This window comes from Lampetra planeri, chromosome 56 (genome assembly GCF_965212315.1).
Source record: "Lampetra planeri chromosome 56, kcLamPlan1.2.h2, whole genome shotgun sequence".
Classification (NCBI taxonomy): Eukaryota; Metazoa; Chordata; class Hyperoartia; order Petromyzontiformes; family Petromyzontidae; genus Lampetra; species Lampetra planeri.
In genome coordinates, this window is record NC_136162.1 from 4690575 (window position 1) to 4703667 (window position 13093).

The 13093-nt window shown below is 50.9% G+C and overlaps 1 protein-coding gene across 1 annotated transcript; it reads left to right on the top strand.

Moving 5' to 3' along the window:
* The first annotated feature begins 222 nt into the window (after positions 1-222).
* Positions 223-12846, top strand: LOC144735714 (profilin-1-like). The gene is made up of 3 exons (XM_078618216.1): positions 223-524; positions 9547-9742; positions 11736-12846. The coding sequence occupies exons 1-3, from the start codon at positions 399-401 to the stop codon at positions 11831-11833; spliced, it is 420 nt and encodes a 139-aa protein (XP_078474342.1). The 5' UTR covers positions 223-398; the 3' UTR covers positions 11834-12846.
* The last annotated feature ends 247 nt before the right edge of the window (positions 12847-13093 follow it).

Below are 13093 nucleotides of genomic sequence, written 5' to 3' on the forward strand. Positions count from 1 at the left end.
CAAACCCGTGGCAATCTGAAGGCTCATTAGCATAATATATGCACCGAGCCTCGTTAACATAACGCGTCCGCGCCTAGTTATAGTGTCAGGTGACGCGCCCCGCGACCAATCAGCGCGTCCCGCGTAATCGCGCCCTGCCACGCTCCTCCCACCAGAGCATCGGGCGGTGCCATTGGCGGTGGGCGCCAGCCAATGGGACGCCGCGTTTGTGCTCCGTGGGCGTGGCCTGCGGGTATATAAAGAAGGGCGGGGACGGCCCCGCCATTTCGCTTTCCCCGCACGCGGCTTCCTCTTGTTCTGCTGCTGCAGTCGTCGTTGTTGTAGGGGACGCAGCGCCATCAATTAAAAGACAACAGCCAAAACCTCCCCCCCCTTAGCACACACCAAGCCCGTCAATCATGTCTTGGGACGGCTACATCGGGAGGCTGATGCTGAGCGGCGTGGAGAAAGACGCCGTCATTGTGGGACTGGAATCGAAGTCGGTGTGGGCGCATCACCCGGGCAGCCACCTGCGAAACATCACGGTGAGGCGATGTCTCCTCTCTCTCCTCTCTCTCTCCTCTCTTCCCTCCTACACCACGGGGAAGATGCCGGGGTGGGTCGGGGGGGGAGAGGGAGACGGGGTGGTTAAGCGGGAAGATGGCACGAGAGATGATGGAGTGGATGATGGGCGATTGGGTTTTTTTGGGTGGTGAGAGATACGCGGGGTGGTGAGGCGACGCCCAGGGGAGGTTAAGACGCGTTGATAGAGAGAGATGTGGTGGGGTGAGTGGTGGTGCTGATGGTGGTGAGGGTGGTGATGGTGGTGCGGGTGGTGGTGGTGAGGGTTATGGTGGCGTGGGTGGTGGTGTGAGTGGTGGCGGTGGTGTGGGTGGTGGTGGTTTGGGTGGTGATGGTGATGGCGGTGGTGTGGGTGGTGGTGGTGTGGGTGGTGGTGGTGATGGTGGGGGGTCGGATAGAGACGCGGAGGGCTTCGGCTACGCCCTAAGGCGCCTCCACCATGGCACTGCACGAGCTTGCGGTGTCGCCGCGGTCGGGGCTGAGATGGCTTCAATGCGGGGTGGGGGGTGGTGGTGGTGGTGGTGGCTTGATGCATGGTGGTGGTGTGGGTGGTGGTGTGGGTGGTGGTGGTGGTGGCTTGATGCATGGTGGTGGTGAGGGGGGGAGATGCATGGTGTGGGTGGTGGTGGTGGTGTGGGTGGTGAGGGAGGTGGTGGTGGTGGCTTGATGCATGGTGGTGGTGAGGGGGGGAGATGCATGGTGTGGTGGTGGTGGTGTGGATGGTGGTGGTGGTGAAGTATGGCGGGAGAAGTGGAGATTGCGTTGGGTGGTGGGTTGGGAGAGGAGCAAGAAGAACGACATTGGGGGACAGATACAGGAAGATGTAGACATGAGGGTGGGAGAGCGAGAAGAAAGGCGATGTGGTGGTGATGATGGAGGGATGAGGGTACGAGAAGAGGCGATATGGTGGTGATGGTGGTGGTGGGAGGAGGAGAGGGGGAAATGGACCCCGCCAACGAATCGAAGAGACGGCGGCGGCCCCGCCATGACGCGCGGCTTCCCCAGGGCGTAGGCTGGGGAGGTTTGCAAGATGAGGTTGTCATCATCATCATCGTCGTCGTTGTAATAATAACAACAATAGTCGTGATTGTTATTGTTATGGGTGCTGCGTCTGGTAGTGGAGACGAAGGGCTGGGCCAGAGGGGGGGGGGGGAATGATCTGGAAGGTGGCGGTATGAGAGTGTAAGGCGGCAATACGCTGGTTCTGTTGTCGTAGTGTTGTGTGTGTCTCTGTGTGTGTGTGTCTGTCTGTGTGTGCGCTAAGTCGGCCTTCATAGGTGTCACTAGCTAACAGCACTTGCTCCAACAGTCTGTTCAGCTGTTCAGGCTACACGGGGGATCTTTGTCCTTGTTACAGGGTGTGTGCTCAGCCCCACCATATTGAAACTGTGTGTGTGTCTCTGTGTGTGTCTCTCTGTGTGTGTGTCTCTGTGTGTGTGTCTCTGTGTGTGTCACTGTGTGTGTGTGTCACTGTGTCTCTGTGTGTCTGTCTGTGTGTGCTAAGCCGGCCTTCATAGGTGCCACACACTAACAGCACTTGCCCCCAAACAGTGTCACAGGCTACACGGGGGAGCTTTGTCAAGCCCCGGGGGAGCGGTGGGCCAGTGGTTAGCGCTGCCGGCCACTCCCGCAATTCGATTCCCGCTCACGATCACCACCAACAACCCCCTAGGTTGACTCGGCCTCAAATGAGTACCTGGTGCGGTGTGTCGTGTAAATATCGCTACGGGGGGGGGGGGGGGAGACAAAGGCGGGCTCGGGCGTGGTTTTTAGCACGACTCGCTAACAGCACTTGCCCCAGCAGTCTGTTGAGGCTATACGGGGGATCTTTGTCTTTGTTACAGGGTGTGTGCGCTCTAAGCCCCGCCAGAGTGAAACACTGTGTCTCTGTGTGTGTGTCTGTATGTGTGTCTGTCTGTGTGTGAGAATGGTTTTATTTTCCATCCGATGTACTTGGTATTATAACAATATATAACTTGTTACATTGTGGGAGACGGGCTGAATAGGGAGAGGAAACTTTAAACGTTAGTGTGGTTTTGTTTTAAATTCACTTTTAGAACTCCCCGTTGTGGTCTGCCTACGAGCGATATTAAAATTCCAAGTGGTTCCGATTTATATTCTCTTAACCCATCGACAACGAAATAGCAGTTTGGGAGATTTTTTGTTGTTGTTGTTAGCAGAACGTTTAATATCTTTATTTAAGGCCATTTTCTTTTAACCAGGAAATAACTCTAAAGATGGGTGGGTGGTTGTTGTAGTGGGTGTCATCACCGCCACATCTGTGCAAGAAACGACGCCGTGTGGGTAGAACTGTTCACAATCGCTTCGCCGTTGCTAATAAAGTTGGACATCTTCTGGCCCTAAAATTCTCACAAAGTTTAAATCGCCGGGGCCGCCCATCGAATTCGAACCGTGAACGTTTTGCGATGGCGCCAATTTTTCACTGGTAGAGTAACAACTCGTGGTTAACTACTTGTACTACTCATCTTCTTGGTTCTTTCGGTAAAGTCACGTAGAAGGGAAATAATAAAAATAAAACATGATAAAATAATTCTCACGACGTTTCGGCCACAACGCAAGCAGCCGTCCTCAGATGAAGACCAGCTCTGTCGGGGAGACAGACCTGTTCTTCTCCTGTCGTCTCGACAGACCTGTTTTTCACCTGAGGACGGCTGCTTGCGTTGTGGCCGAAACGTCGTGAGAATTATTGTATTGTTTTATTTTTATTATTTCCCTTCTACGTGACTTTACCGAAAGAACCAAGAAGATGAATCCCTGCAGTCACGAAAGCTTTGAATCGAAAAATACTTCTACTACTACCACTCTCGACTAGGCTAGACTGTGTTGCCAGTATGAGCTAATGCCGGACACTTGGAGAAAACACTCAAAAGCGAGACGACAAAGAAGGCCCTCCCCCCCCTCCTTGCTTGCTTAAGAGAGGAGTTGCCTTGCCACACACTGCCACGATACAAATGTTGTTTGGTGACATTCGTCGTTTCAACGCGGCGTGCGAATGCTTAGTAAATGCCCTCTTTTTTGTGTTGTGGCAGCGAAGGAGTGCACCCACGCGGCGTTTTTCACCTCGTGCGACGAAATCGGTTGAGAAATAACCCCGCGTGGTTTCAGTGGTCAAGGGTGTCTCTGGGTAATCGGTGAGCGAGAGGGCAATTCTGTTTGGCGTCGAGTCCAATTGATGGCTTTGTGATGTGCTCGGTGGGGAAATCTCTTAGTGTGGGGTCCACTCGTGATGTTTTAGGACTTGAGGCCTATTCTGTTGTACGTGGTATATACTAATCAACCCAGTGTGTGCGAGGCTAATAGACTGCACAGCAGCTGCAGTAATGCGGAAGAAGGTGGTGGTGGTGGTCCTTAACTGCGTGGCAAATAAACGCCACTAAATATCCTGGCCACGTATCTCCACCTCTCTAACCTGACTCCCATGAAATGCGTTGTAATGCCACGGTGGCTAGGAGATGTTAACTACCTCGCCTGGTGTACAGGAGGTCGTGGGTTTGATCCCGACACCTGCTGCTGTATATTTGGAGTTTGCGTGTCTCATCATCACGGTGGCTAGGAGATGTTAACTACCTCGCCTGGTATGCAGGAGGTTGTAGGTTCAATCCCGATCCTGACGCCTGCTGCTGTATATTTGGAGTTTGCGTGTCTTTTTCTCTCTCCCCGTGATCGCGTGGATTTTTCTCCGGGTCCTCTGTTACACCCCCCCTACCACATTTAGAATCAACAGTCACGCGTTTATCGAGTAGTCGACTGCTATAAATTTCCACTCGATAAGCCGCATCCTTCGTTGGGCTGTCATTTGTGAAAAAAGAGCTGTGGCTCTTACCTGGTGAAATAAAAAAAATAGTTTATATGCTGTGTGTGTGGTGGGTGGGGGGGGCATCTACGCTAGACTTGATGTTGATTCATCATCACTGCTGATGCAGGATTTTGCTGCCAGGTAGGCTGCGGGTGTCGTTTGATAAAGGCATCGTCAACAACTCTTGCGTTTGTGTTTTAAAGCGTGTTGAGGCTGGTGTGTGGTAAGGTAGCGTGGGTGATGACCAGTTTTGCTGTAGCGGGTCGGAAGGGGGGAAAACCCCCATTGTTGTTAACACATCATCAGACGCTTGTCAGTGCAAAATCGCCACCTGAATTTTTCTACTGGCGGAATTCGATGAGCTATAAACGGGTTATTTGTTTTCTTCACATGGCATCCTCGCTGACAAGGAAGCGCACCACTCACTACCTGCATCATTTGTGTCTGTGGGGGCAGCTTTGGCAAAAGAACGAGAAAAAACACGAGTTGAACGGTTTGTCCCATTCTTCTGCCATTTCCGCTATCGACTGTTCGCGAACTGGTGCTGCCATGTCTCAGGGCGTGGCTCTCCTCCTCCCCCACGACCTCCTCCCCCACAACCTCCTCATCCCCCTCCCTCCCCTCCTCATCCCCCTCCCTCCCCTCCTCCATGTTTGACTACCGAGTGGGCCCCACCCAGAGCGAGAGAGCAGCGACGGTGCACAGGCGTGGCGTGGGCCACGCACGAGAAGAGAGGTCAACCCACCCAACCACCACCACCACACGCAGTCTCTGGCCTGCAAAGTCCACGAAGTTGTAGGCACCCGGAGGCCCTTGAGCTGACGGCTGCGGCTGGCTCGTTCCTTTTTAATAGCCGATTGGGTGACGATAAAAACAAAATTTGGATCGATTTTTAGGTCGTCGCGACCGCAAATTCGGCGAGAGGCCGTGAATGCCGGTGGCTTTTTTTTTTGGTTAACCGAGCGAACGGAAATTTTGCCGCAAGGACGAACCGAGTAGAGTTGTTGCGGCTGGTGGGCTTGTGAAGGCGCAACGGAAGTTCAGTGTCCGTGACGGGTTACCGTTGTACGACGTGAACCAATTCCTGAATCGGGTTTCGTGAAACCCGATTCCAAAGCTGCTTGGCTCACACAGGATGCTTCAAAATGAACTGCAATTCTCAAACTAAAGCACGTCCAACCCAGCTTAAATATACGCTGCCAAGCCTGGGGTGTTTCATTCAGACGCTGTCTTCCCGACAGACCTGTTCTTCACCTGAGGATGGCTGCTTGCGTTGTGGCCGAAACGTCGTGAGAATTATTTTATTATGTTTTATTTTTATTATTTTATTATTTCCCTTCTACGTGACTTTACCGAAAGAACCAAGAAGACTAAAGCTCGTCGTTTAGTTAGATAATTGTAATCAACGAGTAACGTTTTTTTTTGTCTCCTGCCCCCTTAAAATTGCCTCCCCGTCGTAGACCACGGTGCCTCTAGGCACGCCACCAGCCAGTCTCGTCCGTTCGTGCTGTGGGCCCTTGCCTAGGCCGCATTCGGAGACGGCCAATGGAGCACGAAACGTGCTCGTTCCGAATGTTGGCGATTCCAGTATCTCCAACTCCACCCGGACATTGATTCCCTTTGCGAGCTCGAAGGACCCCGCCACGATGCCAAATAAACGGGGGGGGGGGGGGGGTCTCTCTTGCGTCGTGAAACGGCACGACACACAAATCCGTTTCCGCCCGTGTGTTTATTTTTTACTGAACCTCTCTGATTGTCGGCGGCTCGCAGCCCCACGGTTACAAATCTTTGGACCCTCCACGCTTCTTCCCGCCCTCTCCCCCCCGTGCCTTGCTGTGCTTTGCAGCTGTCGGGCAAGTGGCTTTTTTTTGATAGCGTGAAGTGGTTGCAGCAGCGAATGGGGTTTTTTTTTTGGGCGGGAGATGGTGGCAGATTATGCCTCGCCCAGGCGCTCTCGGCGAAGCGCCGATGAGGTTGGGGGTGGGGTGGTGGTTGGGGTGGTGTCTTGGCCGCACCTTTGCCGAGCAGCCACAGTTGTGTTTTTTTGCCGAGGGATGGTGTTGGTGGTGGGGTGGGGGAGTGTGGCTACTACCATGGTGCAATGATGGCTAGCACTGCAGCGGCAAGTGCAGATGTCGCCAGTAAAACTCTATATTGTCTCCTGCCCCTGCGCCACTTGAAAGTAAGTCGGCCAGTTCTTAATTTGAGTTCTTTTGGAGGTTTTGGAACAAACGAGGAGTCTGATATTTTTTGTATGGGGTTCCGTTTGATACTTGACTACCCCAAAATAGCTGGTCGTGGATAATACACAGGGGCGTGTCTTTTGAAAAGACACTCTGAAAAAGAATGAGCTAAGCGGTGGCGATGTTAACTCCCTTTCCATGGTATTCAGGAGGTCGTGGATTCGAACCCGACTCTGACGCCCTGTGTATTTGGAGTTTGCATGTTCTTTCTCCCCGTGGATTTTCGTCGCGGTCTTTCCCTCCACGTTTAGAATCGACACGCATTATTAAGACTACATGGCCGACGATACATTTCCACAAACCGCTTTGTTTGACGATCCTTTGTGGTGTCCAGGTTGCTTGTGGAAGAAAAGCGCTCCATAACTCCGTGGGCCCTTACCTGCTAATAGAAACAAAATATAGTTTGAATGAAGAGCAGGAAAGGTGGACGGTGAGATGTGGGGGAAGAGAAGAGGGCATCAAACGGTGTGCTGCATAGCGAGCGGCGGGAAGTCCGGTCACAAACCAAATTCCCTTGCCACCGTCCAACCAGCAGCGTAGCAACACGAGTATTGAACACCGCAGTCAATCGGCGGGGGGGGGGGGTGTCACGTGTGGTGGGGTCACGTGTGGTGGGGTCAAGTCTGGGGTTTCTGTCACCTCCCGCAAAATACCCTCTGGAGCGGCTCTTGCAGTTTGATCGAGTCGAGGCTCTTCCGTTCGTAGCGGTGTGTTCGCAAGAAAGTTGCAGGGCCTGCACCTTTTGCTTTTCTTTATACACGCAACATGCCGATTGGGGTTTTTAAGCAAGCGATGATTGACAATTGAGTTTTTGGGGCCGTATGAATGATCTGACGATGTGACCAAAGGACTATTGATTATGATCTGATACAGCCGCAAAAAACAGTAGAAATTTTAACGAAACACCGATTCGGCTCGCCCGGTTAAGTTGAAGAACGATTCTCTCAACCAAATTTAGCGTTTGAAAACGACGGTTTAGTTTCAAACATAAGTCTGACTCATCGGGACAGGTTAGCGGAAGTCAGAATAACAATATAGCTGTTGATGCTTTGAGCCTCATGAATGCAGTGACTGGCCAGGGAATCTGCAAAGAAGTTGAGAATTTATTATGCTTTGAAATTTTATCGGGAGCAAGACATTTTTGGACATCCAGAGATATCATCTGAAACTGGCAGTAGTGGAATGCAAGTTGTGTTTCAACACCGCCAAAGAGGGCATATCTTATTTCAGGCAATCCAAGGTAGGAGTTCATAGAAAAATGGAGGTTTGGGGCAGCTAGGTTTACAAAAAATATATATTTAAGGTGTGGCTTGTTACTGGGTAGCTAGTGATGTGAATTTAAGTCGGTATGGCTTACAAGGGTCGACTTTGCCGAAAAGCGTCCGGATGACGATCTGCAGAAAGGAACAAAGTGCAATTTCTTCTGGAAAGTAAAAACATTTTTTGTCATTTATTTAGCCCCCCTCCACCAATCTCTTGCCCTCGACTACGTTGCAATAATACATTTTACTTTGAGACTGCCTTTTACGAGTGCTCCCATTCAAAGAAGAGTTTGTGAACCTTCGTGTGCTTGCTTGCAAGGCAGCGTTACCTAAATTTTTTTAGAGAAGATGGGCAGCTTGTCTCTTACTCTGCGGTTTGAATTTGGTCATTCTTCGGCGGCTAAAGCGTTAACCGCTTTGTTCCGCTCTCACTTATTAAATGTTGGTGAGTTATTGCATCACACCCCTCTCCCTCCAATATTATCAGCTCGGCCAAATGCTGAATTCAGAGTCCTTTTAGATACATGAATTGACATTTGCCATCGCCGGTGCACTACTATCTCCAGTAACATTACCAAACGTATCTTGGTCTCCGTGTTTATTCGGACGAGTTTAATTTTGAAATTTCCATCGCCGAAATTTTAGTTCGCAAAGTTAACACTGCGCGGAAAAAATAAATACGCACGTATTGTGAATTTGTGCGTTCATTTAATTGAGCGGTTGAAACCTCCCGGGATGCCTGGGTGGTGTGAAACGGGCGGCGATGTTAATGCTGCTGGAGTTTTGTAGAAACGCATTTCAGCGGCATAAGTATGCATGTATGCATGGGTTCTTAATACGGCTTGCGTGCAAATAACAAAAGTGGGATTTGTTGGCTGGTATAGCTGTGGGGGTGGGCCCACGAGTGGAAACTCGAGAGGAGAGAGAGGGGACATGCTTTGGAGGAAGATCGAGCGACGAAGATCGGTCTTGTGTGTGCGGGAGCCGCGTGTACAAATTTCAGTTTCCTACCGCGAGATCGCAAGGCATAGACTCTACGTGTGTATGTTGAACTTGTGTCTCGTGCACAATACGTAGGGGGGGGGGGTGACGGACGACAAACTCAACGCAAAAAGTATTTGTAAAGAATTGACTAGTTGCAAGATTGAATGTGTGCAGTGCAATTCGAACGAGTTTTCAACATTGTTGCAAAAGAAGTCAAGCCGCTCGTGTGCCTTGCTTTTGTTTTACCCCAATGTGGCGATGGGACACCTTTTTTTAATACGGCAGTTCTCATGAGGTCAAAGCCTTTAATTTAATCCTCCCGCAAGGCGTTTCTTGGGCCGTAAAAATTTACTTTACGATCGGTATGAAAACCCCGCGGGGACGGGTGTGTGTGTGTGAGAGCGAGCGTCGGTCGCACTGCTCTCTTACACCCAGCGAGAACCCCAAGTCGCAATTCCCATCCACGGCCAAGGTCGGTTGGCGAGAGCGGTATCAGAAACCAACCGGGTCTGCCCTTAACCACCAGCAAATCCACGCACTCTTCGGTCCAATGAATCTCCCCCCCCCCCCCCCTTACGACTGCCACCTGTGTGTGTGTGTAGGCCTTTGGCCAGGACTTGATGAGTGTTGGTGGCTGTGTTTTATCCCTTCCCCCCCTCCCCCCTCTCTCTGGCTGCAGCCTGCGGAAGTGGCCCAGCTGTCTGCACCAAACCGAGATGGGTTGCTCACAAACGGCATAACGGTGGCCGGGCGGAAGTGCTCCGTCCTCCGCGACAGTCTTGACGTGGAAGATGAGCACACCATGGACTTGCGCACCAAGGCCGACGGGCATAGTAGTACGACCTATAACATCGCCATCGCCAAGTCCTTGCAAAGTAAGTTGCGTCGGGCGCAGTGCAGAGGTCGCAAACGGGTTTTGATTCCGGAACCCGGCCGCACCAGGGTCACAAACGGGTACCCGTACTCGGCCATACCAGTACCCGGCCGGGTACGGGTATCGGGTACCTGATTGCGACCTCTGGGATGAAGCCATGTTGCAGGCGCGGGTGGGTTGATTCTAGGAACTTGAATTGTGAGAAGAGACAAGACGTTGGGAAATGAGTGACAGACGGTTACTCACCAGTGACTCACGGCCTACCCGTACCCGGCCGCACCAGGGTTGCAAACGGGTACCCGTACCCGGCCATCGGGTAGGGTACGGGTATCGGGTACCCGGTTGCGACCTCTGTCGCAGTGTGGCGATGCTTAAAAGGGGTGGGTGGGGGTTAGGTTTATCTACAGGGCATCTGTGTGAAAGAGCTTTATAGCTGATCGGATTACTTTAGTATAAATATTCTGAATTGCTATATTCTCTGGATCATAAGATGCACGCCTCACCCACCCCACTATTTTAAATAAAACGTGGCCCCTTCTCCTGTGGTCTTTATCTCCTTGGCCACCACTTACATGCAATTAACATTTGAATACATTTTACTGCCTCGGGGTGCACCGAAACACAACTATTGCCGTCATGTGCTACATCTATTTTCTCCAGCGTTCACTGTGGTACTTTGTCGGTTTAAATCTTTGCACCCCTGTTAACCGCTTCCACAACACTTCATGTTTTTTCTGGAAAAATTACGACCCACCAAAGTTTGGGGTGCACCTCTCTTCCTCCCCCGGAGAGAGGAGTGTCTTATAGTCTGGAAAACACAGCACATTTCCTCGTCCGGCATTGCCCGTCCCCATGCTTTTCCACATGACAAGCCGCTTCGTTGAACTATCATTCGTGGCCAGGTACTACTTGCTTGGGGGACTATCCTGCGGAAGTGTTTAAGACTCCCAAGGTTTTCTTTCTGGGTCTCGCTGGGGGTCTGTGGCCTTTCCCTAGACAGGCCGGCGGGTCGAAAGTGCCTCCTGCCCCCCCCCCCCTCATTTCCCGATGCGTGAATATTGGATTTAATCTGACTTTAAAAAAAGGAAAAGCACTCGACCGGAATTATTTTCAACCCACGGCAGAGAGTTACTTACGTTCCTCTATTTTTCTTTCTCGTTGCGGCCAGTTAAATGCTTCCTGTAACGGCCGCACGTTCGGAAGTGCCGCACAATCCACGGCTGTGTACAACTTCCCTGTTCTCTAACATGTGTTTGTTTGTGTAATCAATTTGCCGAGGAGAGACACCTTTTTGCTTAATTCCACTGCAGGGCTGACAAGGAATCGGGCTGCCCGCAGACGAATGATAATAATTTAAATGTATAAAACGCCCTTGAACAATCGTTCTCAGGGTGCTAAGTGATGTCGCCCATCGTGCAATGGGACCGATGTGGTACCACCACTCACACCCCCTCCACTCCACCACCACCATTCCACCCACACACCACTCCACCACCACTCCACCCATGCCCCTTCCCCCTCTCCATCCACACCCCCACTCCAAGCAGTGGCCTTTCTCAGCCCCTTGGGCCTGAATAACCCGTGCTGTATTAAACACAGAATAAACACATGGCCCTTGAACGGTGCTATTGGCTCCGTAACGTGGTTACTCCCGGGGCAAAGCAGAAGCAACAAAGTTGGGTTGCTTTAGTCTCAAACAATGTGGCATGTGCTAGGTGTGGAAAACCCACCTGTACCACCACGATGGTGTGTGTGTGTCTCCCCCGTGCTGCCTCGGATGTGCCAGATGGGGGGGAAAAACAATGCTGTCGTTTTGTGTTGTCATTTTTTTTCTCCAATCTATAGGAATCATTTGGATGTTACCGGAGTTGCGAGGAGTATTTTTGACGTGTTGACTTTGTCGAGTACGATATCTTTGCACATTTTCATATTTTCTAATTCGTTCTTTTTCCCCCTCTCCTCCCACGTGTGCCCCTCCCCCCCCCCCCCTTTAGCTCTGGTAATGGTGGAAGGCAAAGAAGGCACTCACGGGGGGCTTCTCAATAAGACCGCATTCGACGTGGCGGATTACTTGCGGAAAGCGGGGTATTAAGGGCAAGCCCCACCCCCGAGGGAAGGATGAAATGAAAAAGAATGGCAACCTTATCGCCGACTTGTATCGCTCGCTAACCCACACTGGTCAATTGATGAAAGAAAAACTATATATACACGATATATATATACACAAACACGAGGAGAAAATAAATACAATTTGATAAAAAGTGCATTGTCCGTGCCCCCCCCCCTTACTCCCGCTGTATTTTGCTACGCGTCAACCAGCACCGTCGCCGCTACTCGATTTCGAACGGGTCTGGCCACAGCGCGCGCGACAACAGTTTCGCGTCTCTCTTTAAAAGCAGCGGCGGCGGTGGCGCCTCCTCTTCCTCTGGGGTTGTGGTGGTGGTGGGTGGGTGAGTGGGGGGGAGGGTTTATTGTTTTTACTAAAAAAAAAAATGGGTGGAAAAAAAGTTCTAAAAAATGTAAAAAAAACAAATAAGAATAAAAAAAAGTAAACAAAAAAATTGACGAGGCGCATCACTTCAAGGCAACAATGCAAAATCAAATGCAATAAACGATTACAGTTCAAACCCTGGTGGTATCGCTCCAATTTTCTTGCGCAGTACTTTGACTCATCCCTACCGCCGTGACTTTTAAGAGCTGAGTGGCTAAGTCCGTCCCCCTCCCCCCCCCCCATTCGCTGTTGCGTATCGGAACTTGGCGGCTAGCCGTGGCAGAATCACGGCATCCTGTGGGCTTATTCAGATCTTCCAAAGTTATGTCGTGGTTGCCGAGGTGGAGAGAAAACCGGGTTTGTGGAAGCGGCTAATGAATCCTGTGGTTTGTGTTTTTTTTTTAAAACACAATTTGGTATGTGCGTGCCTAACCTCTACAATCGTGTATTTTTGTTTCCCCCCCCCCCCACAAACAAAAATATTGCAGCACAACACGGCGTAGAGTTGTCTTTGCACGACGATAAGTTCCTCCCACTTGCCTTGGCATATGCATTTTACGTTGGGGTCAAAAGGTTTGCGAGTCATTATAATTGCATTAAACCATTTTGCTGTATCAATGTTGTGCTTGTATTTTCTTAAGGGCACGTGACTCTTAACGCCTTATCTACCTTCCCCCCCCCCTCTTACTCCTTTCTCGGGAGGGATTGTAAATTTGGAAGAAAAAAATAAACACGGGACCAATGTTCCGAATGTGGACTGCATTTTTGTTTAGGAGAGCTCCAAGCTGAGTCATTTGTTCTGGCCGACTTGAGGTTTAGCGCCTTTTCTTGAGAAGAAAAAAAAAACGAATCCGTGGCTTA

Coding starts and splice junctions, on each gene's coding strand:
- LOC144735714 (XM_078618216.1), top strand. CDS start 399: ATGTCTTGGGACGGCTACATCGGGAGGCTGATGCTGAGCGGCGTGGAG. Junction 525..9,546: donor GCCACCTGCGAAACATCACG/GTGAGGCGATGT, acceptor CTCTGGCTGCAG/CCTGCGGAAGTGGCCCAGCT. Junction 9,743..11,735: donor CATCGCCAAGTCCTTGCAAA/GTAAGTTGCGTC, acceptor CCCCCCCTTTAG/CTCTGGTAATGGTGGAAGGC.